General features: G+C 46.2%; 1 protein-coding gene across 10 annotated transcripts; it reads left to right on the top strand.

Moving 5' to 3' along the window:
- LOC147640892 (alpha/beta-Hydrolases superfamily protein) lies at positions 1–27549 on the top strand. 10 transcript variants are annotated; one of them, XR_015268564.1, is made up of 10 exons: positions 1–263; positions 9333–9505; positions 9675–9727; positions 9822–9939; positions 10045–10167; positions 10254–10446; positions 26500–26633; positions 26733–26796; positions 26876–26934; positions 27146–27549. XR_015268564.1 is itself a non-coding variant. In XM_086816389.1 (9 exons), the coding sequence occupies exons 1-8, from the start codon at positions 39–41 to the stop codon at positions 26791–26793; spliced, it is 1080 nt and encodes a 359-aa protein (XP_086672515.1). In that variant the 5' UTR covers positions 1–38; the 3' UTR covers positions 26794–26796; positions 27146–27549. The 10 variants fall into 10 exon arrangements, 5 of the variants coding, with proteins under 5 accessions (XP_086672515.1, XP_086672504.1, XP_086672542.1 ...); XR_015268562.1 differs by having other exon boundaries at positions 26733–26934; XR_015268571.1 differs by having other exon boundaries at positions 26500–26796.
- Positions 27550–27736: the final 187 nt, after the last annotated feature.

Here is a 27736-nt window from a genome sequence, read left to right as displayed (position 1 = left end):
AAAAACTCTCACCACCCAACCTCTAGCTTGTTGCAGCGATGAGCTCCCCTAAGCTTCTTCCTCAGCATTCCCATCATCATAACCAGATTGGCAGCCGAGCCCTACCATCTACCGCCAGAAACCCTAACCCTACCTCATACAGACCTGCAATAGCACCTGCTCTCAACCATCACCAAAGCTGCCGGCCAATCCGTTCGTGCAGCAGCAGCAGCACTCCTCCGCCTGCCACCACCGCCCGCACTCGCCCGGTCGTCATCCTGCCGGTAAGTCACATCATTTGAAGTTCCATATTGTGAATGCAGAGGAGTTAAGGTCCATAAAACCTAGCCATGGTATTGCTGTTTGGGCTTGGATGATGAAGAACACAATCACCTTTCTAAAATTTTGCTTGTTATACTGCATTGCTGTACTCTCTTGAATATACTCTAGGCTACCTGGTTACAGAACATGGCCACCCCTCAGCAGAGGCCCCATCATTGTCTCCTGCCATCGGCAAGCTCGCCCCACAGGCAGTGAATGAAAATTTGCTTGACACATGCATGCCACGGGGATGCATGAGTCTTGCATGACAGCTGTGTGTTTGATGTTTGAGAGAGAGAGAGAGAGAGAGTGGAAGACTCACTTGGATTGCTCAAACACAGCAAATGCATGTAATTAGCTGAAATAAACAGCCCTACGATAAAGTACAGTAGCTGTGTTTGATGTTTGAGGGATCAGAGAGAGTGGAAGACTCACTTGGATTGCTCAAACACAGCAAATGCATGTAATTAGCTGAAATCAACAGCCCTACAATAAAGTACAGTAGCTCTCATTTGAACTCCACCCACACACACTAGCACAAGATTCGAGCGATAAAATGGGGGGAAAGGGGGTGGGGTGGGCGGTGACTTTTGGCTAATTGGTGGGTAATGCAACTAGCAAGTGCCAGCTAGAGAAGGAGACAACCTATGCGAGGATCTACAGGTTATGATTGCCAGATGTATGAGATTGGAACGGAAGAGCAGTACTGCATGTACCATGAGATCAAGTGTCATGTGCAAAGGTTTTGCCCATGGACATGTCTTGAAGCTAGTCCTGAAGGGGCAGCGAGAAAAAAAGATTAGAACCAGGGATTTTGGAGCATGAAGTGCAGATTTGGCAAGTGTTGGACTAGGAGAAGGACAGGATCATCGTCTGCGTAGAGGTGCAGGAAGCTGCTGTCGGCTGCAAAATGTGCTATCGGCTGCATGGAGAACAAGTCGGGAGCTGCATTTATTATGATGATGTCCAGTCGGCTGGCCGACAGTCGGCCAGCTCTCTAGTCCATAGTTACCACGGAACGGGAACGTTCCGGGAACGTCGGATGCTAGAACGGGAGCGGGAACGGGAACGGGAGCGGATCGGGAACGTCGTGGAACGCCACGTCATATGACATGTCAGCATATGACAAAAAAATGTAACTTTTTGTATACGGATAGCCAAATATGCTTCCTAATATTTGCTCCCCCAAGACATGAACATACATTTCTGCAAGCAAAACAAACGTTCCGCAATTTTTTTTTTTTTTTTTTTGGGGGAACGTTCCGGCGTTCCGGGAACGTGCCTTCGCCCGGAACGGCGTTCCGGCGTTCCAGGAAGGCGGAACGACGTTCCGTGGTAACTATGCTCTAGTCACTTCAAGGGCCTATATAAGGACACTAAAGCTCACAGTTAGAGTCATTCACTCCACTAGGGAGTGGGTCAAGTACTAGGAGTATTTTGGGTGTATGCCACCTTTTATGAAAGGCAGCCTATGGCTGTAGATGTAGGGGTACCTTTTTGTACCATATGAATATACTGAATTTCCAGCTCTCTCTCTCTCTACTCTCCCTTCTGTCTGCGTTTTTGCATCAGCATGTTCTCAGTGGTGTTCAGGGCTGAAAGAAGACGGACCCCCCCCCCCTCTGAAGATCGGTAACTTCAATGCTCAGAAATCAGCACACTTTTCGCGACGGAATTAACGCACAAAACTGAATGAAGATGTGCAAAAAATAGAGAGAGAGAGATTGAGAGAGGAGAGGACACAGTATTGGGTCCCGAATACCCTCTGTAGGGCCCCCACCACGAATGGTGTGTTTGCGTTATTAGAATGATGTAAATCTGAAATAAAATACAAGAAAACTTGACCTTTCTTGGCTGAGATAACTCTGCCCTTGACCTACAGTCCTTCACCCCCTTGCGTTAGCAAGCCCTTGGCTGTTCTGGCCCTTCGGTTGTTTTAGCTCTTGGTGAATTATGAGATAATACAATGGATTGTGGGTTCACCTATTTATACTACCAAACAACAGCAGTCGGCCAGGTTAAGTCCAGGCGGCCAGCCTTAATTCTGCCCACGACTGAATAATCAGCATTAAATGCTGAATACAATCAGATAAAATCTGCGCATCACTCCTTTGATGGCTGGGCACTAGGCGCTTGATTTAAGATAGGGCTGGGCACTGTTTGTAGGCTGTTTGGGGACTGGGCAGCCTGTATGGGCTGCCCCATGCCAAAGGCTTGAGTGTGAGTTTTGAATCCTATGAGTTGGATTGATGAGTTTTTATGCTCCAGTGTTATATTTGTGTTGTTTTGATGGAATTTGTTGAGAGGAATCAATTGTGAGTGAAAGTCTCTGTTAGTACCGAATTAGAACTGAGTCAGATAGCTTTAATTTTGAGTCAGCGGTGTTTGACAGAGTCAATTGGAGGCAGTTGTGTATCTGGGTTAATTAGCTGATGCTGTAGAAGAGTAGATCTTGTCTTGTTGGATTGAAGGGAAGTGGTTTTGGGTTTGGTCTGACGGTCAGAGGACTGTCACAGCAGAACAGTCAATCGGATTGATGTCATGTGCATAAAATGCCATGGACATTCTCAGATGCTGGTCCAGAAGAGGCAGCCAGAAAAAGAGTATAAGAACCAGATAGAACCAGGATTATGGAGCACAGAGTGCAGATTGGCTAGTGTGGACTTGGAGAGGACCAGAGGATGTTGTCGGCGGCTGATTACAGGACGTGTCGGCTGCATGGTAGAGGGCAGGCGCTTCAGCGTTTGCTTTATTTGGTCCAGTCGGCTGGCCGACTGGTGGTCGGCCAGCACTTCAATATTCCCAAGGGCCTATAAAAGGCACTCAAGGCTGGTCATTGTATTCATTCATTCCTTTATGGAATGGGTCCTTAGGGTCCTAGTTTAGGATAGATTTTGGTGACGTTCACCTTTTGTATGAGGCAGCCTAGGGCTGTAGAAAAGTACCTTTTTGTACTATATGATATATACTGAATATCTAGCCATATCTCTCTCTCTCCACTCTCCTTTATGTCTGCGTTTTGCATCAGCATGTTCTCAGTGGTGTTTAGGGCTGAAAGAAGACTCCTAGAGCTTTCGCGTGTTACATTGGTATCAGAGCATCAGGCTCAGCAAAGCTGAACACTGATTCAGTGCCATATGATGGTGTACAAGTGCAAGGTACAAGAAAGTACGCGAATACGAAGCCCAAGGCAAGGAACACAGAATCAGGAAGAGCTCCCAGGAGGTTTGTTGGCGGTGTTCCACAAAGCCAGAGGGGATGGTAGTCCTGTGAGCCAAATAGGTTCTCGGGCAACGGTCCCAAGGGAGGATTACCCTCCAAGGGGTGATGTGAGAGTGCCAGACTCATTTCTCAGAAATGAAAACCAAGACAATGTTCAGAGTTAGGGCAGGAATGGATTGAGGACTGGAGGGAACAGATGCATAGATCTTATTCAGAGTCAGAGTGGTTTTGGAGACTGGGCCGGGTTTTCAGTGAAAAGGGTTTGCCAGAGTTGGATGGATGACAGAGGGACTCCGAGAATAGAGTGGGATGATGACAGTCATCCAAGAACAGGTTGGAATCCCGTCATCAAGTTTAGCAGAGGGGGATGTCATGTGCTTAAAATGCCATGGACATTCTCAGATGCTGGTCCAGAAGAGGCAGCCCGAAAAAGACTATAAGAACCAGGATTATGGAGCACAGAGTGCAGATTGGCTAGTGTGGACTTGGAGAGGACCAGAGGATGCTGTCGACTGATTACAGGACCTGTCAGCTGCATGGTGGAGGGCAGGCGCTTCAACGTTTGCTTTATTTGGTCCAGTAGGATAAAAGGCACTCAAGGCTGTCATTGTATTCATTCATTCCTTTATGGAATGGGTCCTTAGGGTCCTAGTTTAGGACAGATTTTGGTGATGTTCACCTTCTGTATGAGGCAGCCTAGGGCTGTAGAAAAGTACCTTTTTGTACTATATGATATATACTGAATTTCCAGCCATATCTCTCTCTCTCCACTCTCCTTTATGTTTGCGTTTTGCATCAGCATGTTCTCAGTGGTGTTTAGGGCTGAAAGAAGACTCCCAGAGCTTCCGCGTGTGTTACAATTGATTTGTGGGCTCAAAGTGTTCCAGAGTTAGTAGACAGTCTAACAGCTGTTAGTGTTGAGTCTGTTATGTTGAATCTTTGTGGGATCTGAGGTATTTGAGGATGCGGAAGTGTTAGAGGACATTGGAGTGGAGAGATTTGATTTAGGTTTGATATCAACTGAATTAGTTAAGTCTGATTTGAGTCAGCTGGAAGTTAGCAGGGAGTGCTGACAAGTTCAAAGAGGTTTGATATTAGCTCAATTAGTTAAGTTTGATTTGAGTCAGCTCTGGAAGTCAGCAGGTGAGTGCTGACAGGTTCAAAGAGGTTCAGAGGCAAGGCGTTTGAGGTTGCTGACGCTGGAGAACATTTTGGGAACCTGGAGGACATGTATCTGACTAGGGTTAGCAACAGGTATCTGATTTAGATTACAGTCAGCAACTAATCAACTAAGAGCTTTTTTGGTCAGCTGGTTGTCAGAGGAGGTCAACTGAAGAGTTAGGAGTGAAGATCAGAGTTGTGGGATGTCAAATCTGACTTGTGAGGACAATTGGTGGTGGAGGTTAGAGGATATCAGTTGTAAAGTGTCTTGGAGTTGTGATTTTGGTGCTTCCCACATCTGATTCCAGTATATATTCTTCTTTTGTGGCTGCTGGTGGTGATATAGATGCCATCACCTAGTACCATCACATGTTTTGGGACAGAGTGTGTCTAAGATATGTGTTTTGCTGGTGTTGTGGTGCTAGCATATAGTGTCCTCCCTACGGTGGTGTGTTGGGATGAGCTATAGAGCAGACTCCCTCGACGCATTAGCGGCGTTGCTACTGTAGTTCTTCCATGACTGCTTTCTTCTCCATGAGCTAGCTGTGCGATGCCATTGTGCATTGCTCAGTGCTTTTCTTCTCCCTTTGCTAGTCTCTAGGCAGAGGAGCTAGAGAGCTGAGTGCTTCGGCCTCTCACTTCTATGCCTAAGAGAAGGCCCCCGGAAGCTGAAATCTATCTTTGCTTTTGGAATCTGAATGTTGATGATCTGTTGGTTGCGCATGCTACTATTCGCCTTCTTGGTGATGCTATCTAAGCTCTATTGAAGTCCTAATGAAACCCTAATTTGCAAGTTTCCTAAACAAATAATCACTTCTCAAAGTAAATCCTCTAATTGCTTACTATGGTGAGCCCTAGGTGGCTCTGATACGAAGTTGAAAGAGCATTGATCTAGGGCGGCTCATAGCAAGCAATCAAATCCATGGTGAAGCTTAAGAAAAATACTAATATAAGATTATGTTGGAGATTAAGAAATCACACAATAATAAGGACATAAACTCGATAATCTCATTGCAATAATCAAGGTCCATACACCCATATTTATAGCCTTGGGGAGGGCTCCAATCCATGCTTTGTGTGCACCCTAGTGCCAACAATGTGTCCATAAATGCTCACACTACATGTGCCACCTTGTGCTTTCCATGTGCTACCCTTTTGACCTTTGACTTCACCTTTTACACTTGACCATACATTTCAACCTTTGGCAATATATCCTTAGTCTAATGTGCATGCTCCTCCCCTTGCTCCACAATTGTTACACCCTCACACATTGTTTTTCTCAACAATTTCGGCCGCCAATAGAATTCCTCGATCCATGAGATAACCATGAGTTTCATAAGTCCAATGCATCCCAAATAAAGGGAGCCATGAAAAGAATTCATCTCATTAAAGGGAGCCATAAGTCCATAAAGCCATTAAACTGAAGAATGCAAAAGATGACTATATATATATATATATATATAACCATGTCATATATTGTAGTCCTTGAGCATCATGTTCACAATAGAGATGACCTCTAGATTCTAGGCTTCTCGGCCATGAAAAGAATTTTTCGTGAAACACATTCAAGAAAAACATACAACACTTCTCCTTGCATTTACACACAAGGGTCAGGTGTTCAAAACACATAAACCATGAAGAACCAAAAAGTAATAGCTTTGTAACCTCAAAGAATACTTAGCTCTTCTTCTTTGCTGAAAACATCATGAAGCCATGAGACAAATAGAACTCTATTATAGCTTGCTTTGAGCTTGAGAAGAAGCTTCCATAATACAAAGATAGAAGATAGATGCCTCCTCACACGCTCTCTAAGAAACCATAATGTTCACTTCCGAAGTTTCGGCCCATTTCCAGCCATTCAAAAGTTAAGTGATGTCTCTTTAAAGTTAAAGTTGCCAGAAAGTTAAGTGATGTCTCTTTAAAGTTAAAGTTGCCAGAAAGTTGGACTATGCACAATGTCTTTCATGTTTCTTGGTTGAAGCCATATGTTGGTCCAACATTGCAGGATATATCCGAAGAGCAACAACCAGATATAATAGACGAAGTTGAAGTCATAGTGCCAGAGTAAATTCTCCTCCACAGATGAAAGCATGGATCCGGTCGAAGAATCCGACAATTCTATATGAAGTTTAAAGACCGCGGAACCCATGAAGCAGTTTGGTTGGATGAAAAGTTTTTTAAGGAGTACCCATAGTTGTTGGCGGACTTCTTGGAAGCCTTGAACTTGCCGCCAAGTTAAGCAGGAGGGAATGTCACGTGCACCCTGCACTGGGGTACACAGTGACACACTGGCATGTCATCAGTGCAGCGTTTGTACAGAAGTAGAACCTTTTCTAGGGTTATTTATCATACGCCGTGACCCCATTGTGAGCCCTTAGTCTAGGGACAGTCAGGCACGAGCTACGTAGGTCAGTCTCTGAGTCTTAAAGGTCAGTCCTCTTAACCCACTTGGAGAAAGCATCATTCAGAAGCATGTCGTTGTCAACCTTAGCATTAGATGCATGTAGGCATGTTTAGGTTCATTCACATAGAAGGAGCCAATCCTAAGGCCAGCCCCAACTTGGGCTAGCCTTTGCAAAGGCATCCAAGGCTTTTTCATGCAGTCTGCAAAGCCCGGCTTTTGTGCCCAATCGGCCGGCAGCCAACTAGGCCTACAGCCGAGCATCATATGGGCAGCCGACAGGTAATGCAGCACCCAACCCAGCATTTAATGCTGCCGACTGGCATTATCCAGTCGTGGCGGGTGGGGATCTTTTACAGCAGCCAACTGAACATTTCATTCAGTCGTGGGACTTTTTCATCAGCCGACAGCCCTTTATAGGCAGCCAACTACAGCCATGTGTTGGTATATAACCATGAACTCAGTTCCACACCAAGTCATTCAGGTATTCAGCAAAGCACCTTCAGTTTGTAGCATCCAATCACTCCAGGCTAAGGAAGGAAGATACTCTTCACACTTAGCCAGCATATGTGCAATCCTACAGCTATTTGGACTTGCATCAATGGCCAAGGAGATTCTTCAGCATAGCCTCGGATAGGTGGATACTCAGCCGACTTACGGCCTTCCTCGTCCTTGCGTTGGACATTCATATCATTCGTACTCAGCATTGTACAACATTTCTCCAAAGAATAATATAAGCAAATACTATTGCTTGCGGGGAGGGCGGGGGGGGGGGGGGGTGGGATGCTTTAGTGGGTATTGGGACCCAATACTGTGTCGTCTTCTATATTCTCATTCTCTTCTCTCTCTCTCTACTCTCTAAAGTTGATGCTAAAGATTCTCACCACATAAAGGTATAAAGAAGGCCCTATTGTGCGTTATCACGATCAAGCTCAGTGCATGTAACTACATATACATCAGCCCATATGCTTCATCCATATGTCAATAAGCCTGTAGGGTAACACATATGCCTCTTCCATGAGTGCATAAACCTGTATGGCAGCACATGTACCTCTTCCTTGAGTGCATAAACCTGTAGGGCAACACATATGCCTCTTCCATGAGTGCATAAACCTATATGGTAGCTTGTACAATGCATCCATAGGCATAGAAAACCTATCCATAGAGAACTTGTATGACACATACATAAGTCCATAAACCTGAATAAAAGCCTATATGGCTCATTCATGAGTGCCAAAACTTGCAAAACAGCCTGTATATCGCATAAAGCCAGAAATTTCAGCAAGCTTTGGGACTGTTTTGCTGAAAAACAGCCATCTGCAGTGTGCAAGATGGTGTAGAGTAGTGAAAATCATCTTCCCCAAGTTGGATATGGCTATGGTGGGCTTAGAAACGAAGAGAAATGGTGAAAAATCAGAGTTTTCAGCCTCCAAAAGCCTGCTTAAGCTCAAACTCGCCCAAGAGATGACTCTCATGTTCAAATAAGCAAGAAAATGTTACAATGCCATGTGTAGAGCTGAATTGACAAGTGTGAGGACACTTGTCTCTTTTTTATCCTCTTATCTGCCACACTGTTCAGCTCTAAAAATATTCCAGATGATAGCTAATTTCAAATGGTGCTTTGGCAACCCTCGGTCTTTGTTGAATTTCGGAGGTAATGACGCGAGCGGAAATTCTATCGGAGATTCCCAAAAATAGCAACTTCCCCTAAAGTTTAGTAGATGATCTCTTTGTGTTCCACCACATGAGAAATACATGTAAGCGCCATGCAGAAACCTATTTCATTGCTCGATCTCTCCAAAATCCTCAAGAGTTCGCCATACATACTTTCCACTTGACACTTGAGCTCCAAGAAACTGTCTCGAGTGCCATGACCATGCTAAGAACACTTGGTCCTCTATAGTGGGGTAATCCCCCATTCCCAAAGCTTGTATATTCTTGATCTTTTGGGCATCCAAAGCCCATCCACACACATGAATTCTAGAGATGCCCAAAATGTTGACATTCACTTCATGCATTGTAGCTTGTGTATGTGTTGTACAAAAAGTTGTAACATTATAAGACATATGGGAGACCCTAATGCCTGAGATGATTATGAATCCTTTTGGTGTAAGATCAAAGCAACTTTGCTTAATAAGGTGCATGCACCTTTTGGGGATATTTGTGTTCAATTGCTTTGCAGTTCTTGAAAATATGTTGTCTGTGACTTCTCTTTCTAAGTTGATGCACATTCATTTTCTGAATGCAGGGTCTAGGTAACAATGCAAATGATTACGTTGAATTAAAATATTCTCTTGAAGAGAAAGGCTTGGTTGCTACAGTTGCTCAAGTATCACGGCCAGACTGGCTTAGGAATGCTCTGGGCTTATTAGATAGAAATTATTGGACTGGAAAGCTCTCTCCTAGGCCTGTACTAGACTGGTATGTGGTGTAATTGAGTAATGCTCTTGTGGCTACCTTCTCTTTTCATGAAGTGTGTTGCATGCATGCGTGTGCATGCTCGCAGGCGTGCACGTGCACACATCTTTTCTACCTAAGATGGTATCATTTTTATACTACTGTAATTAATTAATTTTCTGAATGTTGGAAGGTATTTTGAGAGGATGAACAAAGCAATCACTGCAGCAAAAGGGACAGCAGAAGGTGGTTACTTCTAAAGCTTATCAATTGCCCTCACTCCAAACTGGAATGCATGCTGTGAGTGCTCAAGTGTACATCAATTGCTTATTGGTCACAGGTGATATGAAAGTGTCATTGGTCGGGCATTCTGCTGGGGGTTGGCTGGCTCGAGTGTACATGTCGGAGTTTGGTATCGATAATATTGCCATGCTTTTATCTCTTGGAACTCCTCATTTGTAAGATCTCTCAAAGTGTATTGCAGCATTTTGGTGTTCAAAATTTATTTTACTGGCGTCGTAAACCTTTTGAGAGGGTGCTTACTTTTTTGGCAATGTGTATAGGCCACCTCCTAAGGGAGTACCGGGAGTTGTGGACCAAACAAGAGGCCTACTTGATTATGTGAATGAGATGTGCCCGGGCAATTGCTTTGCGCCGGATGTCAAATATATCTGTGTTGCAGGCAGGTACTTGTTCTGAACAAATGCGGAGGCTCCATGCAGGGCAATGTGTTTTCACCGGTGTGCTTAGCTTGCTTGTTCTGTATGAACAGGTTCTTAAAAGGTGAACGCTTTTTTCCTGCTGAAGTGCCAGTAGTTGCTACAACAGGAGTAGGCACCATTGTTGCTGCAGATAAGCAGCCAGTCAGTGCTGTTTCTGAAACAAGAAGCTTTGAGGATGATGGCAAAGTGAAAGAAAAGGTGGGAACATTTCAATCTCGCATAGTGGGACAGGGTTATAAACAGGTATGTACTTTGTTTAATGGGATTTCGTCCTTTTAATGTGCTGCTAGCCTTAAGGCATTGGCTGACATGCAAGGCAATGAGTTTTCCGGATTTTTTTCTCAACCTCCATAGTAAGACTAGTGCCACAATGTTGGCATTCATACAGACGGATCCAGATCTCTCATTTCTTTTGGTTATTTTTACATGGTCTCCCCACCAATAAGTGGAGATTGGTTTTTGGTGTAGCACCTACGTGCTCGAGATGTGCGGTAAATTCGGAGACTGTATAGCATTGATTAAGGGGTTGCAGCATTGCACAGCGTATTTGGGGTTCTATAGCCCAACTTATGAGCAAGTTGAGTGGCCACGCCATGCATGTTACTTGGGGGGCAGTTGCTTGGCTTTCCCAGTTTGGTCCGCAACTTTTCTACGAGGGCAGTGATACAGCCATTGACACTGCTATTTTCATTCGTAGAGGTATTGCCCAGCATGGTTTGTTGCAAGATGTCCCTCACTCACATTATACACCCCCCAAACAGAGGATTGACACCAGTTGGGAGATTGTTGCCAGTATTACAACATGGCATATCTGGAGAGCTAGATGAATGGAGGCTATTGAGGGTGTCCAAATTTTTGAGTCTAAGTGCATTAGCACTATATGGGGTGATATCATCCATACTCTCATGGCTATTTGGGCTCGTATTCAGGGGTCCTCTTGTTCCGCGTAGGCAAAGCGCGTTGTATTTATGCGGGAGTGGGACCATGGCATTTTCTTTTCCTCTAGTTCCACTGGTCTTTCATGGCACCATGATGATCCTCAATGGTTGAGATAACCTTACATATTGGGGTGATTCTATTCTATTCCGGCTTATAGCCATGATTGTTGTATGCCTTTTTTCATACGTCTATTTCCTGAAATAAAAAACATTGTGATATTGGACTTAACTTTTTACTTCTAGGATCTTTGGGTTTTGGTTATGCTCAAGGGTAGCATAGTAATGGGCCTATGGCTTGTCGTTGAGCAGCTGGATCTCTTCATGGATCACATGCTCGGTCATTGACCTCCATAAACATAGGGCAAGACTTCCTGTAGGTCTTATGATTTGAAGCAGATTTTTTTTAAGACTTGGAACATTTCCACTCAAGGTGTACATGTAATGTTCCACCATGGTAGTGTTTGCATGCGTGTTTTCATGGTGCTAAGGACTTATCTTTCGAGTTACCCGAAACAGCTGAGCTTTCTGTATCTTTGCGCAAAGATATAGAAAGCTCAGCAACCACGCCGGTCCAAAGCTTTTGGTTCTTGCGTTCCCCGCTCTGATTAGGGGTGGCTAAACGAGATAAGCGCCACGCGCTTGGGAATAAGGTAGCTACTCCACCCACGGAGTTGAGACAGCCCAAGGGTGCATGAGTCGAGGATAAGTTGTTCTTCGGTGTTCTGCCGGTGCTTGCGGATTCAAGGGTATGCGTAAAAGTACACGTGTAATTCGGTGATATAGAATGGCTAAGGCGAGCATTGCTACAAGCGAGCAGTGTAGTCCCGGCTGACCTGACTATAAACTGCTCCTAGCTCTTGCACAATACTTATTACCCTATTATGATCGTTCCCCCTCATAACCGTACGTGCGACTTCCACTGCACTCAACTTGCACGGACACTATTGAATCTATTGGACGCGAAACATGTTTAATGGACACGGATTGGTTTAAGCAGAAGGGCCTGGAAGTATGATGAACATAATAATGTTGTGGATAAGCACATTGTGTATTAAAGCAGGAAGGTGTTGTTTCTCCTGTAAGTGCATAAATCTTCTCTCATACATATCCAGTTTTGCATTCTTCCTCCAATGCACATTGCCTGTTGTGTCTTCCCCTCATTCCATTCCTTTGTCCCAAAGTCTATTTGTTCTTTCCTTGTTTTCAACTTCCAAACTCTTCATTTTCCCCAATTATAGCCCCAATTACTTATCCTCATTTCCCTCAATTTTTAACATTGCTCATACTCCCCAATTTCTCACAAATCTTTCAATTTCCCTAATTTTTTATTTTTCTTCAGATTTTCTAGGTATTAATGTTCTTGCAGATATCACCATTTAAAAAAAATCCGAACTGTATATTACCCCCAACTTTTTCATTTCTCAGAATCTCTGATTTCTCACAACTCGTTGAAAAATTTTCCACTGCTTTTAAATCAATGAACATAATGTTTTACAAAATGTCTTTTTTTCCCAGAATATTTAATCAGTCGACTAAGTCCTTATCGTCACTGGTGGGAGTACCTTAAGGTGAGGCAGAGGAGGAACTTAATGAAGCATACTGTAAGTGGCAGCAAGCTGCAACACCGATGGGGTGGGGCGAAATGGTGAAAGTCCGGGATGAGTGGTATCAAGGAGAGAGAGTCCACCAAGTACTCCACTGTACTAGCTCCATGTCCGAAGGGGTGGCAAGTGAAAGAGTTGGAACCAAGTCACGGGGCTAGGCCATTGTAAATGGCTAGTCTACACAAAGGGCGAGGAAGTACTCCCCATAGTCCATGCAGGTCGCGATATGCTTTGATGTCCACTCGAGATCCATGCCCACCATGTTGATTTCCTGGTACATGGTATCATCTGTCTCGAAGAAGGGTACCTGTGCACTGGCGGTGCGGGCATTGAAGTCTCTAGCTAGGAGATATCCCCGAGGATGGAGAACGTCATAATAGCATCGTAAAGTGGCAGGTATGGAGATTCCCCATGGGTGGCATATTGGATGTGGATGGTGCAAAGTAGCACACTGCAAGGTAGATGTCTCGGGCCCTCTCCGTCATGATCGTCACCCACATGAACTGTGCATCCTCATCCCGTCTGACCACCTGTATCATAAGCTGTAGCTCCTCTATATATAATATGGCCACCCCACCTGGGCCTCTAGTGCCTCCTGCTATGTGTGGCTATGGGCGGTGGACAGACTCCCATCTATATCCCCTAACCTCGGGTAGTCGGCTCCTCTAGCATTGGTGTGTGTTTGTATATAGGACCATGTCACGCCCTCTGAATGTTTCCTCAAACAGGCCCATTGCACTTCTAGACCGCAATCTCTAGCTTGGTCTCATAGGTCGCGCACCATCATCGAGCGGCTCGGATATAATCATCCTCCCATCTCTGTATATCGCCTACTTCCCTGCCTTCCGCGCTTCTAGTATGCGCGGCATGCACTCCCTCTTGTGTGCGAGCCCAGGTGGTTCCCTCACTAGCAATTTTCTCCTCCCTCCTCTTGGAGCGTCTTCACTTGCTCCCTAAGCATATTCAGCTCATCATTAAGAGATGGTTGTATTTCACTTTCCTCATACTACGTGCATGTTTTTAGAGTATTGATTTCTGCTTTGAGTGCGGTGACTTGGGCATCTAACCCCGTGATGAGCAGGGCCTGTTGGCTGTTTTTGGCTTCCACCATCTTAATCAATTCTCCCCGCATCTCGTTTAACTGGCTCATCAACTGGGCTTGCATTTCTGCTTTCCATTTATCCATTTCCTCTTGCATGGAGGCGCGCCACATGCACATAAGCTCGTCTGCCCCTGGTATTTCTTCAAGCTTCTTGTGCATATTTTCGATTTCCAAGTCCTGTAACTTGCATACCTCCTTCACGGCTGTCATTCCTGCCTTAACATGGTAATCCATGATCTTCTGTGTATTACTCCAAACTGTGCTGTATTTCTTGGCGATACCTTGTGAAGTTCAAGAACTTTTTGCCTATAGACGCAAAATGGGTTGATGAAGACTACTTCAAAGATTACCCACCACTTCTTTAGGCATATTTGGAGGCTTTTCAATCGAGGTCAACTATTAAGAAGCTGGGGGGGATGTCACTATTTGGCCGCCCAAGTGGTCTTCCCGTATTTCGTGCCGAGGTACGGGAGGCCAAGGAGCTTCGTGTCGCTTGTACTGAGGCCAGGACTCGCGTCAACTCCCGGAGGTGAGGCATCGTGTCACCCGTAGTGTAGCTAGGACGTGGAATCCACTATCAGGAATCCTAGTTCAGGTTTCCCAGTGAGCCAATTCAATGCTCGGGAAACTTGCTATTTTATAGGTTCTAGGAACGGGAGATATATCCATTGCATAATGCACGTGCACGCATCTGTGCTTGCTTGAAATTGATTTCACATGACTTGTTTTGGTGTGACTACGTGCTATGACGTGTACAGTTCATGAGCAGGGGACGCCCACCCGTGAACTGTGCGAATGCCCTCTATTTTGTGACATGGTTTGTGGCATGCAAATAGGTAGTATTAATTTAAACCTTTGTTTGTTTCTCTAAGACTTTATAACCTTAGCACTTCACATTCTTCTAAGTTGGGCATTGGTCATTGGCCAATGTTCGGGGCCCAAGGACCGAAGTATGGCCTGTCCAAGCTGTGAGAAAGAACCCTTTTTAACCCATTAAAACCCATTCATGGGACTCTTTAACGAGGGGGGCACCTTATAGAGGTGCCCACCTTCATTAAGGGGGGGTGCCACGTGTTCTATATACATTGGACCCCTTCCCATCTCTACCATCAACCTCTCCCACGATTTCTCTCTCTTCTCGGATCTCTCATTTTGGTAGTCAAATACATGCTGAAATCATAACTATACCTGCAAGTACATGCTGAAACCCTAACTGTACCTACATGTACATGTTGAAACCCTAACTTTACCGGCAAGTACATGCCGAAAACCCTATCATACCTGTAAGTACCTGCTGAATATCATCCTATATCTACAATACCGGATGTAAGTGCTGTGAACCGGCACCACCAAGTGTACCTGTTTGAGTACCTTCTTTTGACACTGCATACCAGTACCTGTTCGTGTACTCGTACTTGTTCGCGCACTTGGACCTGTTTGTGTACTCGTACCATGGTCTCTGTCAGGATGTGAGCCAAGCTTTAGTATGAGAGCGCCTGTTTGTGCGTGGTCTCGGAACGACAATTTCGAGTTCACTCCCCTCTAGGTGTATGAGACTGGTGGCTAGGCTACTTTGACTCAACGAGTCTGGCATTGACAATCTTGTCCAACACACTTGTTTGGGTAACATGTCTTCATACTTCACGCCCTTGGAATTTTGCACATATTAAATACTCCAATAATATACTTCAGTATGGAGGGGGGGGGGGTCGGCCCGATTGTGGCCCCAGTGGTGGAGTGGTGGTGTACTGTGTGCAGTGCTTGTCTCTTTTGCAAATTATCTTGTGCAAAGATGTATCATTCAATTGTTATGTGCAATGTGGCTTTTACTTTTTAAGTGTTGACGTGTGTATTGTTCACGAGATGGTGCCCAAGGATGTTCACACCTAGCTGGTGTAGTTTTATTCCACATGAACCGGAAACGGTGATTAAGTTGATCCCTGTAAAATTAAGTGGAAAGATAGGATAGAGGACTCTTCGACTTGGGAGATAGTTGCTAGTTTATAGCATAGGTTTTCGAGTTTTCTTTCTTAGGCAGATTTTGTTTCCAAGAGTGGGAACGTCTAAGGAGGGGAAGTATGTTACGTACCTAGTGCTAATCCACGAGATTAGTGGCCTAATCCGGTAGGGTTAGGCAAGCCTTGGGATTAAGAGAAAGCAGGCTAATGTTGTAAATCAAGACATCCTAGGAGAGCCAAGAGCTATGGGGGATGGAAGATCTCCATGGTGTGTGCAAAGAGAGAGAGAGAGAGAAAGAAAGTTGTATTAACGTCTTCAAAAGGCCAAAATGACCTATGAGACCAAAAGGTTACGTCATATCCATGAGGTACATCATCCTGGGTACAAAATAGTAATAAAGAAAGATAACAAAAATCTAGAACTTTAAAATCTGATCTAGGTACATGAACAGAGAGCTCTCGTATCACCCTAATACATCCCTCATGGGCCGCTGCGACATGGTGCTCAAGGTGGTAAAACTGAGTTGGCGCGAGAAGGTCCTACGATGATGGGAGATGATGGCCCAGATCCTCCTGTGGTGGTGTGGCCGTGGGCGAGAGAGAGAGAGAGAGAGAGAGAGAGAGAGAGAGAGAGAGAGAGAGAGAGAACAAGGCTCTTAGAGAGTATTTGCACAACTCCATAAAGCTTGATTAGATGTTGTGTTGAATCTTACACCAAGTACATGCTTTTATAGGTTGTAATCACACACACACTCCACCATCGCTCCGAAAGGGGGTTTGGATATTTTGGAGTCTCTGTGTGCACCCATCATGTACGTGTACTCCTATTTGTGTACCCACTTGTGTCTGTGTGTGAACAGCCCCTAAAAGGGCGAAGTGTGTTAGTGTGTGTGAACCCACCCTTAGATGTTTTTTTTATTGAGTGCGCATTGTGTCACTTGTCTGGTATGACATGAGACAACCTTCAATAGTCACAATGATTTGGGCTCAACACTGCACTCTAATGCTCTATCTAAGACATGTTCCTTGCCTGCAAACTCAGAGGCTAGTAAGTGTGTCACGTGCATCCCGCACTTGGATGCCACGTAGACATATGAGTACAGAAGGTGCAGGACCCGGGATGGTGAACTGGTCCCATGTGAGCCCAGTCCGGGACAAATCAGCCAGGGATCCATCTCAGTCGTCCGAGGTCAAGTGTGCATTGTCCTGCACAGGAGTCCAAGGTCAGGTGTGCACTGTCCTGCACATGAAACAGTGCCAGTCTGCACTGTGAGTCTCTCTCTGGAATGATGTCAGTGATTCTGTGTATCTGGTATGGTACCGGATGCCAGATCATTGTGTAGATAGTTAGGGTTTCATTATAGGAAAAGGGGCCAGCCCATAGGGCTACCCCAAGTCTTAGGGTGGGCATGGGGATGGTGTGAAACCACCCCCATGAGAGCCAGGAAGGTCCTGGCTGTACCCACCAGCCATGGGTAGGCCATGGAGGGCTGTAGGACAGCCCCAAGGGTAGCCGACTGGTTATTCAGCCCTAGGAGGGGTGTAGGGCAAGTATGGGGCAGCCCATACAGGCTGCCCAGTCCCCAAACAGCCTAGAAAAGGTGCCTAAACTTGGCTTAAAGCAAGCGCATGATGTCCAGCCATATAGGGAATAATGCGCAGCATTTAATGGGATTTTTCTAGCATTTAATGCTAATATTCAGTCGTGGGACAGGATTATTGCTGGCCGCCTGGACTTCAGCTGGCTGACTGCTATTGCTGGAGTAGTATAAATAGAGTAGCCCACAATCCCATTGTTTCATCTCATTTTTCACCAAGAGCTCAAGCATACAAGGACTAGACAAGCCAAGAAGGTGCTAAGCAAAGGGGTGAAGGACTACATGTCAAGGGCAGAGTTTTCTCAGCCAAGAAAGGTCAAGATTTCTGTATTTTCTTTTCAGATTCACATCATTCTAATAAAGTAAATACACCATCCGTGGTGGGGGCCCTACAGAGGGTATTTGGGACCCAATACTGTGTCCTCTCCATCTCTCTCTCTCTCTCTCTCTATTTTCTGCACATCTTCATTCAGTTTTTTGTGCGTTAATTACGTCGCGAAAAGAGTGCTGATTTCTGAGCATTGAAGTTACCGATCTTCTCCGAAGCTTCCGCATGTTACGAAGTGTGGGTCAGAGGCCAGTGAGCTTGGAACAAAAGGCTTAGAGGCTCAACAAGCATGGCTCATAGGCTTAACAAGCATGGACGTTGAGAGACTCAGAGTTCTAGGGAATTGGTTCCAAAAGAGCTTGACCACTCATGACTTACATCAAACTCTCAAAAAGTCAACCCCCTTGGACCTAAACAAGGATAAGTTGAAATACTGGTGCCTTTTATAACACAAGTCGGTACAAACACAAAAAGTGACATTCATGAGACGAACACTTATTACAAATGGATGGGTTGAGGACCCATGGCACACACCTAAAAACTAAAAATAAATATTTTATGGAAGTTTAGAAACTTTCGAAGCTGGTGAAGTGTCGACGGCGTTCATTATAGGCCCAAGGGCTAGGGCAGAGGATCCGGAATGTCTTCAATGTGTCGAAGGAGGCTTCAATTTGGAATAGCCCCAACTTTTGGATGATGCTGAACCTTAATTTGATGCAGATGATTCAATTTTTGCAAAACTCCCAAATTTTGAGTGTTGCAGGGGTTTTAATTTTGCTAGTTTTTACTAATTTTTGGTAGATGCAAGGTCTTTAAATTGATGATTTCACCATTATTTTTTGAGAAGTCATAAATTTGATTTCTGACGTGGACTTCTGCAGATGTGGCACAAGTAGCAGAGCTACTGATGATGATGTCACGCTGCTGTTGGTGTGATACTGGAGAGCACAAAACACACAAGGCTGTGTAGGAGGCACAGATGATGTTTTGAAAAATCGTGAGTTGCGCTCCCCCCTCCAGGTCTGCATCACTGCCAGCGCGCCCCCCCCCACTCCCCCCCCCCCCCCCCTCGCCAGCCCTCGCTCTGTCCTTGCGCTACCCCCTGCTCGCGCATGCGCCCCTTTCCCCCTGTGCACTTCTGCCCGTCTTCATTCTTTGCTCCTGTCGTCGCCCCCTACTCCCGCTGGTGCCCGTGCGCCCCCGACCCCTCCCCCTTTTTTTTTCTTCCGCTTGCGCTACTTCGCCAGCCTTCTCTCTCTTCTTTTGCCCCCCTCGTTTGCGCCCTTTGCGCTTGCCCCTTACTCTCACTGCCCTTCTTCTTGCTCCCGTTGGTTTTTTTCCTTTTTTTCTTCTTATTTTCTGTTTCTTTTTTCTTTTTTCTCCTTTTTTTTTCTGCCCCTCCCCCCGTTTGTGCCTCTTGTCTCCTTCTCCCGTCGTCGTCGTCGGCAGCGCCCTCAGCTAGTGGGCTATTCCTTATTTTTGGGGCAAGTTTCGGCCTCTTCTGGTCTTCGCCTCCCACAAGGAGGACTTCATGGCAGCCGCTCCATCTCCGCCGACCGAGGCCGCCGTTACTTGCCTTTCATTTTCCGAAGCGGACTTGCAGCTTCTCACTACGACTGTTGCATCCCTAGAGGCCTCCACTCTGGTTTGCAAGATTGTCGGTGGCTGCCCCGTGCGTGGCCAACTAGAGATCTCCTTCAAGCTAGCTTTCTAGGTGCACCTGCAAAGATTGCAGATATACAACCACTGGGGTGTGGCTACTACGAGATTGAGTTCGACTCACCAGCGGCATCTGATCTTGTCATGCAGCTGAGAGCCTTCCAGGCCAATGTTTCATTTGCAAGCAGATGGGTCATCTAGCCAGATCTCGCTCTCGGCGTCAGTCTAGGAGACCGCCCCCGGTGGTTCCCCCTAACACTTCCCGCTCAGATCCGCACCAGGGGACAGAGGGAGGTGAAGGTTCCCAAGCTAAGGAGCACCAGGTACCGACCATGGATGACCCATCAGTCGGAGAGTGGCAGACAGTTGGCCCCCACTCGGGTCGCCGGTCGAGCACCAGAGCTGAACGTCGCTGCCTTGCACACTAGGCTAGCAGCATTTTGGAGGATTCGGTTCTATCAGAGAACTGTTTCGAGTACTTATCATAGCACCCGCCCGCAGATGACAGGCCCCCTCCAGTCATGAAGAGGGTCCTTCCGCACCCTCCCCCCCCCCCCGATGTGGCGGCGGTTGATTCCTCGTCGCGATTCCTCTTCTGGCCCTTAGTGCCCACTGGGGACGGTTGACCCCACCCTCTTTACGTTGAGCCTTCCCCAGCAGGCTTCCTCTCCGATGGATGCCTCCCCGCATCATCCCTCTCCAAGCTCTCCGCCTTCTTGCTTCCCCTCGCCTCCTCCTTCTCCCCCACCCTCGCCTCCGACTCTACCCGTAGTCGCTCCTTTTGTCTCTTCGGTGCCTATCATCCCCCCCCCCCTTCCCCCCTCCGCCTATCTAGAGCATTCCCATTGGCCCCGTGCAGCCCCTGATCTGGAGAGGAGACAGCTGAGTTCTATGCGTCGCGTGATTCAGCGTTTCTCAGAGCCGGTGGAGATGACCATTGCGGCCTCACCGGTGAGGGCTCTCCCACTAGAGTCTCCAGGCAGGCTCCCCAAGATCTTGGGGCAGCCTGTGGATTATAGTTTCTTCTGGTGTCTTTCGACAGAAGGGATAGACAGGTTTGAGGAGAATGTAGCCCCTATTTGGGTATGTGTGGTCTTCCACCACTCCAACCCTCTACTCCAGAGAGTGCCGCGATGATCTTCTCTTTCCCCTTGAGCGCAGCCCCGAGGACAGTGGGATCTAGAGTCTCTAGCCGATACCATTCAGGGCGAGGCAGTTGAGCTATCGCATTATCTTTAGGATCTCTACATCACCTATGTTCTTAATCATCTATGGCCCCTGGCCAAGATGGAGCTTGGTGGATCAGCCCACAGAGAGCAGGGAGGGGAGATGGTGACCTCCAGCCTGGAGGTGCTGCTTTTTGTGTTTATGCATACCTCTATCGCAGTACCTTTCTCTCCTTCTTACAGATATCTTCATTGCGATCGGTGGAGTATGGAGTATGCATACTCTCGCGCTCGGACAGAGTGGCAGCACATGAAGGGTAGGATCCATGCCCACTTGGCATGACTTCACACCAGGACAGATTGTGACTATTCCCCGTCTAAACCCACGCCCAAGACTTTTCAAGTGGAGGGCAGTTCCGATAGTTCTGTCTCACACAGAGATTGATATGAGGATTATCTCATGGAACATTCAGGATTTAGGGGGACCTCAGCGCTTTCAGGGACGAGGCATCCTTAGAGGAGAGCTTCAGCGAGCGATGGTGGGGGACCTATTGACATTCTTTTCCTCCAGGAGCATCACCTTATTGAGGGCCGCACCCGCTGCTGCGGGAAGATTCTACCAACAAGCAAGAGTCACTTTTTGGTCTCCATCGAAGCTTCGGCCCTTCAGGGACGCAAGGAGGAGTGTGTCTCTCTGTCAGTGAGCAGCTTCTACCATCTGTGGACAGGATCAGGAGCCATAGTTCCAAGACGTGCTCAGTGGGTTACCATTCTGATTGGTGAGGAAAGCGTTGGCTTCCTCAACATTTATGCCCCGAATGCCATTGTATAGGGAGAGCTATCTTTTGGAGCACCGTTCGACAGGCCCTGTACTAGGCTGATTTTTGGTGCATGGGCGGTGACTTCAATATAATAGATGCAGCAAAGGACAGACTTGGAGGAGGCACGGCCACAGTCTTAGGAGCGGAGTACTCTGCTTGGGAGGAGATGATATTGATTCTTAGGGAACAGGACCCTTGGCATCTTCCAGAGTTCAGTGAGCAGCTTCTACCATCTGTGGACAGGATCAGGAGCCATAGTTCCAAGACGTGCTCAGTGGGTTACCATTCTGATTGGTGAGGAAAGCGTTGGCTTCCTCAACATTTATGCCCCGAATGCCATTGTATAGGGAGAGCTATCTTTTGGAGCACCGTTCGACAGGCCCTGTACTAGGCTGATTTTTGGTGCATGGGCGGTGACTTCAATATAATAGATGCAGCAAAGGACAGACTTGGAGGAGGCACGGCCACAGTCTTAGGAGCGGAGTACTCTGCTTGGGAGGAGATGATATTGATTCTTAGGGAACAGGACCCTTGGCATCTTCCAGAGTTCAGGCATAGCCCTGGGAGTCTTAGCTTTTCTCGATTGGATAGGCGGAGCACTAGTCCCAACCTCTCTTGGTTGGATAGGTTTTATGTCGATGAGTGGCCTTGCAGCCATGGAGGCATGGTATTCTAGCAGGCACTACATTTTGAAATCACGTCCTAGTTATTATGTCCCTAGAGGACCCATGGAGGCATGACAGGCATGTGAGCTCCAGGATTCTAGACAGCCTCATCCAGGACCCCGAGATCTGCAGTCGGATCGAGCAGATATGGGTGGGGATGGACTTTTCCTCAGGCTCGACAGCGTGCAATTTGGATGATGCCTGGGGGAGATCAGTGTTTTCTTAGAGGATGCAACCCAGAGTACATTGGAGGGCTTTCGAGAGCAAGAGAGGAGTCTGAGGAGGAGCCTAGCCTCTCTACAACGCCTGCAAGCGAGTTCCCCAGACAGACCGTGGATTGAGAGTTAGATTGTTGCCGCCCGCACAGAGATTCGGTCCATTGAGGGGAGAAGGGTGTAGTATAGATACCATGCCAGGGCTTCATCCTGGACTCAGGCCGGTGACAGAGTTACTGGAGATTTCTTTGAGATAGCTGGCTCCCATAGGAGGAGAGACGGTATTCGCAAGCTGCGTGGCCAGGATGGAGCTATTGTTTCTGATCCGCTCTTCTCACTGGTGCCCCATTATTCCCTTAGGTGATGGATGCGCACGAGAGAGTTTGGAGGCACACGAGAGAGGTGGTTCCCCCCTCCCTTCGGTCTTTCCTATTGACCCCTTTCACTTCAAAGGAGCTGGCGGAGGCGGTGACGGCATTACCTAGGAGCAAATGCTCAGAGGCGGATGGGACGTCATGGAAGGTGGCCTTTGCGCTGCCTTCAATGAGATTATGCTCATAGGTGCCATGCCAGAGAGGTTCACAGAGGGCTTGATACATTTGATTCCCAAGGAGGGTGGTGATAGATTGGAGATCCGACAGTGGAGACCCATCACCCTTCTAGGGACGGCCTATAAGATTTTGGCCAAGGCCATCAGTAGGCGACTTCCCCAGACACTCAGGTTGGTTTTGTTCAGGACCGGAGCATCCTTTATAACATCTTTACCTTTTGGGAGGTGATAGCTTTGGCTAGGATGCGGCAACAGTGCTAGTCCTAGACTTTGAGAAAGCTTATGACAAGGTGGACTGGAGCTTTCTGGAGGGCACAATGAGTTTGATGGGAGTCTCAGGACTTTATTCAGCATCACAAAGCCAGGTTCTCATTCAGGGAGCCCAAGGCAACAGATTCCCCCGTTCCCACTCCGTTCGACAGGGCTGTTCTCTGGTGCTGTACCTTTTCCTATTTGTCGCCGAGGCCATGAGTAGTTTTCTCTCCGCCTAGGAGACTGGACTTCAGGGATTGCGCCTCCCCTCCGCACACAGGAGGAGCTACTAGACTCAGATTTTGCAGACGACACAGTAGCCTACCTTGTTGGAGATGTTGGGAATCTCCAGAGATTCGCAGAGGTGATCGAGATTTTCTACCGAGCATCAGGAGCACAGATCAACTGGCCCAAGTTATGTGGTTTTAATGTAGGCTGAGCACCCACCCCGACTTGGAGACCAGTTAAGGCTTTCCAGTGGATCTCGAGGGGCACTCCAGTCTGCTACCTCGGCTGCCAGGTTGGTATTGATATCTCTCCTAAGCAGCAGCTCGCTCCACTTCTTATGAGTATTCGGAAGAAGCTCTTATACTGGAGCTCGGCGAGGCTATCCCTGGCAGGCAGATGTTGGAGAATTGGAGCAATGAATGCAAGCGCTCTCTCACTTATGAAGTATGCCAGAATCAAGGATAAATACAAAATAGAGACATGAGCAAGAGATGCTAGCATACTCAATAGGAGCCAAAAATAACTATGTGTTATAATCAATCACAGGCACGCATCCCTACTAGGCTTGTTGCTCAAATACAAAGAACTCTTAGAGAGACTATCATCTAGACTACCTAGATAGAAAACCATCGATTGCTCAATGCAACTCTCGTGAGGAGGAAAACGTTAACTAACACACGAACACACACTGTATATAGACTCTAAACTCGTTGCAGGTACCCTTGCCATAATTGCACCACAATTAACGTACACCGCTTCTCTTGAATTGGACCACCTCTCATCCACCTATCATGCATGGCTACGCTGGCATCAAGTTGCCACGTTGCATGAGTTCCCTTAGAAAGGTTACTCTCTAACAGCAGAGTGGTGGTGGCAAACGAGGTACTGCTTGCCATGTCACCATTTGGTCCATCTCCATTTTTTTTTTGGTGCCACTCCTATGGGATTATCACTCCATAGAACAGCCAGATTTGTGCCATGCTCACATGAGGCTAGGTTGGTGTCTCATGTGAAAGGGGCCAGTTACTTTGTGTCACATGGATGGGAGCCAGTCTTGTGCCACCTGTGTGTGACCAAGATCGTGTCATATAGACGAGAGCTGTATCGTGCCACTCGTGTATGGCCTGGACGGTGTCTTGTCCATGGGATTGTCACTCCATGGAAGGACCCGTGTTTGTACTGCGTCTTGCCTATGGGACTGGCCCTCCATAAGAAGGCTAGGGTTCTCACATTCTGTCGCGCCAGTTTTGTGCCCGACAAGAATGTTTTGTACAAATTTCATTACATGTGCACATGTATCCATTTTTGCATGTCTGAAATTGTTTTCGCGTGACTTGTATTTGTGTAGCTGCCTGTCATGATGTGTCACTTACTAAGTGGGGACGCCTGCCCAGTAAGCTGGGAAGCTTGCCCTGTTTTTTGACATGTTTTATTACATGTGAATAGGTGGTAAGTTTGGCATATTCATTTATTTTAAATGTGCTATTCGTTATTAAAATTATGGTCCTTGGGTAACAATAAGTGTGGGTGCCCAAAACCCATTTGAAGTAAGTTATGTATTTGCCATAAAGAGAACACAATGGATGGAGTACGTGAAGGTGAGAAATTTTGCCAGCCCGACTCTCTCTCTTCCATGCTGTCGGCGTGTAGTAGCAAACCCGACTCCTTTCTCCTTCTCTCCGGCGTATGGAAAGCACCCGTTTCTGCTGAAACAGAAGTACCTCTTTCTCTCTCTTCAGCCAGCAGCCGATTGTACTTGTTTTCTCTCTCTTCGAAGGACAGCAGCCAGCAGCCGACTGTACCTGCTTTCTCTCTCTTCGAAGGACAGCAGTCGACTGTACCCTTTTTATCTCTCTTCGGACACATAGCACACTTATTTATCCACACCTAAGGGTGGGTTCACACACACTAACAAACTTCCCACCTTTAGGGGCTATTCACACACAGACACAAGTGGGTACACAAACAGGGGTACACGTTCACGATGGGTACACACAGAGACTTCGAAATACCCAACAACTAATAGGAGCGGCTAAGGTTATTATTAATATAGTCTTATTATTAGTACTGGCTATTTATAATAGGATGGTTATTTATAGCAACATGCAGACTGGCATGGATTTGTGGGAGTCATACCTTAGCCAATGGCTCTAGGGTGGTTTGTACACTTGGGAGGTGAGCTAGCCTGCACCCCTCTTAGGGGGTTTGTACTAATCACTTGTGTTTTGTGTTTAGGAAATCAGTCCAAAAAATCTGAAAAATGCTAGTAAACCCCCTAAATTCCGAAAAGGTGACAAAGTCTTCCACTGTTAGCATGCATGTTACAACCACATAATACCTTAGGCTACCTTTATCCAAGTCTTCCGTTGTTAGCACTCGTGTTACAACCACACAATACCTTAGGCTACCTTTATCCACGTCAAGGCTCTAGTGAGGATAAAATTGTGAGCGCTAGCATCCCTGAAAAGGGATACAAATGACATCACGGGATCAAAAATCAAAGCTTGCAAATCACTACTATCATAAAGACTACACACCAAATAAAGCTCAACAATGGAGACATCAGCAACTGCAAATGGTAGCAGGTGCATATGCCTTGGGGCATATGTTCGGATGCATGTTGGGGCCTGGGTGGACCATTCTTTTTGGGACAACAGCTAACCTACTATTTTGTAATTTGTAATTGTATGCTTTCTTTCTTCTAATCACCCTTCTTTTGTTGACCCTTTTGGCCATGGGTTTTGCATATATAAAACCTCTTGCCCAACCGTGTGAGGATTCAAAGGATGATAAATGTCTATTAGAGGAGGACTTGCCATGTTTTATCAAGTGTTGAGGGGAAATGGGGTTGGTGTTATAGATTCTTTCTTGGAAACGTGTAAAGCCTTGAAAACCATGTTTTCAAGTGTAAAGGGGAAATGGGGTTGGTGTTATAGATTCTTTCTTGGAAACGTGTAAAGCCTATGAAACACTAATGCTGGTGAAACATTCTTTCATGTTGTCATGATCACAAATGAATGTGTGTATGTTTGTTTTGTTTTTTGACCCATTCTCGACCCAACATGCAAGTTTGTTTACACTCTATGGAGGGCATTCGGCTTTCAAAATGATCAATTCTGCATTGCGTCACTTGGAATGGTTTGATGATGAAGTATGAACTAGTTAAGGACCAAGGTGTGTAGTTTTTGACACTGACGGTTTTCTTTCACCAGGTCTGTGGGCAAGCAGATGTATGGGGGGATGGAGTAGTACCTGTAGTGTCAGCTCATCTGGATGGTGCAAGGAATATTACTTTGGATGGTGTATATCATTCCCCGGTCGGAGCAAGATTTCCTGATAGGCCCTGGTATGGCTCAGCTGGAATCTTGGAGCAATGGGTGCATTACCTAAAATGAAGACTACTGGTCCTCCTGCACTAGGTCTAAACTCCTAGTTTCATCTGCAGCATGTGCAAACCTATAATGTGGAAAGATACATTATTTCATGGGGCTTTGAAGGTCTTCTGATAGGTAAGCCCATCCATTATATAGTTAAGATACTGCAGTGAATCATTGACGCAGACTAAGACAGCAATGCCAATTGATGTAGATGCTGGCATGAGATGGTGTTTGTTTTCTGCCAACCAGCATGAGATCAAGGACATGCAAGTAGAACTTCACATTTTCTTCCTCTCTTTTCTCCTCTCTCCAATCAATAATTCAAAGACAAATGCTTTCTAATTTCTTGTGCCCATGCCAACAAAGAATTCAATCCTTGTGTTCACTTTGATGACAGAAATGCCCTTAAAGCTTGGTTGCAATAACATCTTGGTATTGACTACATTAAAGAGTCAGTAAATCTCTACATTTTTGTCTGCAGGTTCCAGTTTACTGTTTGTGAAGTGTCTCTGTATGAGAAATTAATGAGTGGCAATTGATGAAATACCTTAGAAGAAAACACCTATGGAGGCTTATGATGTCGGCAAATCGAAACTACTAAACCTTGAAGAAGAGGAGAGTGGTCTCTTAGAAATCAATTCTCTACCCTTATCATGTAATGCACAAGCTCCTGTGAGTTTGCTCCCATCATACATATCAGTCATGGTTTGATGAGCTCAAACCCTTGACATCCTACTTCTAGTATTGGATGGTGGCCTATTGTGTGGCCAGATTGTTAAATTTGCAGCAATGTAATGAGCTATGGTGGATCAAATGCTAGAATCAACATCATTAACAAAGAGATTTAGATGATAATTAAAACGTGATTAGTGAGTAATTAACTGATAGCTTAATGTAGGCATGGATAATAAATTCTCATTAGGCCAATGCCTCAATTTATAGAGTTTACATCCAAGCATCTAATCTCACAGATTTTTCCTTGATTCACTCCACCTCTTTTGCTTGATTCTCTCCACCTCTCTTAGAATATCTTCACACCTCCTAAATCTCCTCATGCTACCCTTTATTCTCT

The sequence above is a fragment of the Cibotium barometz genome, chromosome 2 (genome assembly GCF_041138505.1).
Source record: "Cibotium barometz isolate CiBa-2024 chromosome 2, ASM4113850v1, whole genome shotgun sequence".
Taxonomy (NCBI): domain Eukaryota; kingdom Viridiplantae; phylum Streptophyta; class Polypodiopsida; order Cyatheales; family Cibotiaceae; genus Cibotium; species Cibotium barometz.
The sequence above is the reverse complement of the archived record's forward strand: the minus strand, read 5'-3'. Positions and strand labels throughout refer to the sequence as shown.

Excerpts from the sequence above, each read along its gene's own strand:
- LOC147640892 (XM_086816389.1), top strand. The coding sequence starts at position 39 with ATGAGCTCCCCTAAGCTTCTTCCTCAGCATTCCCATCATCATAACCAG. Across the intron at positions 264-9,332 it reads GCCCGGTCGTCATCCTGCCG|GGTCTAGGTAACAATGCAAA; the intron begins GTAAGTCACATC and ends TTCTGAATGCAG. Across the intron at positions 26,634-26,732 it reads AGATTTCCTGATAGGCCCTG|CATGTGCAAACCTATAATGT; the intron begins GTATGGCTCAGC and ends TTTCATCTGCAG.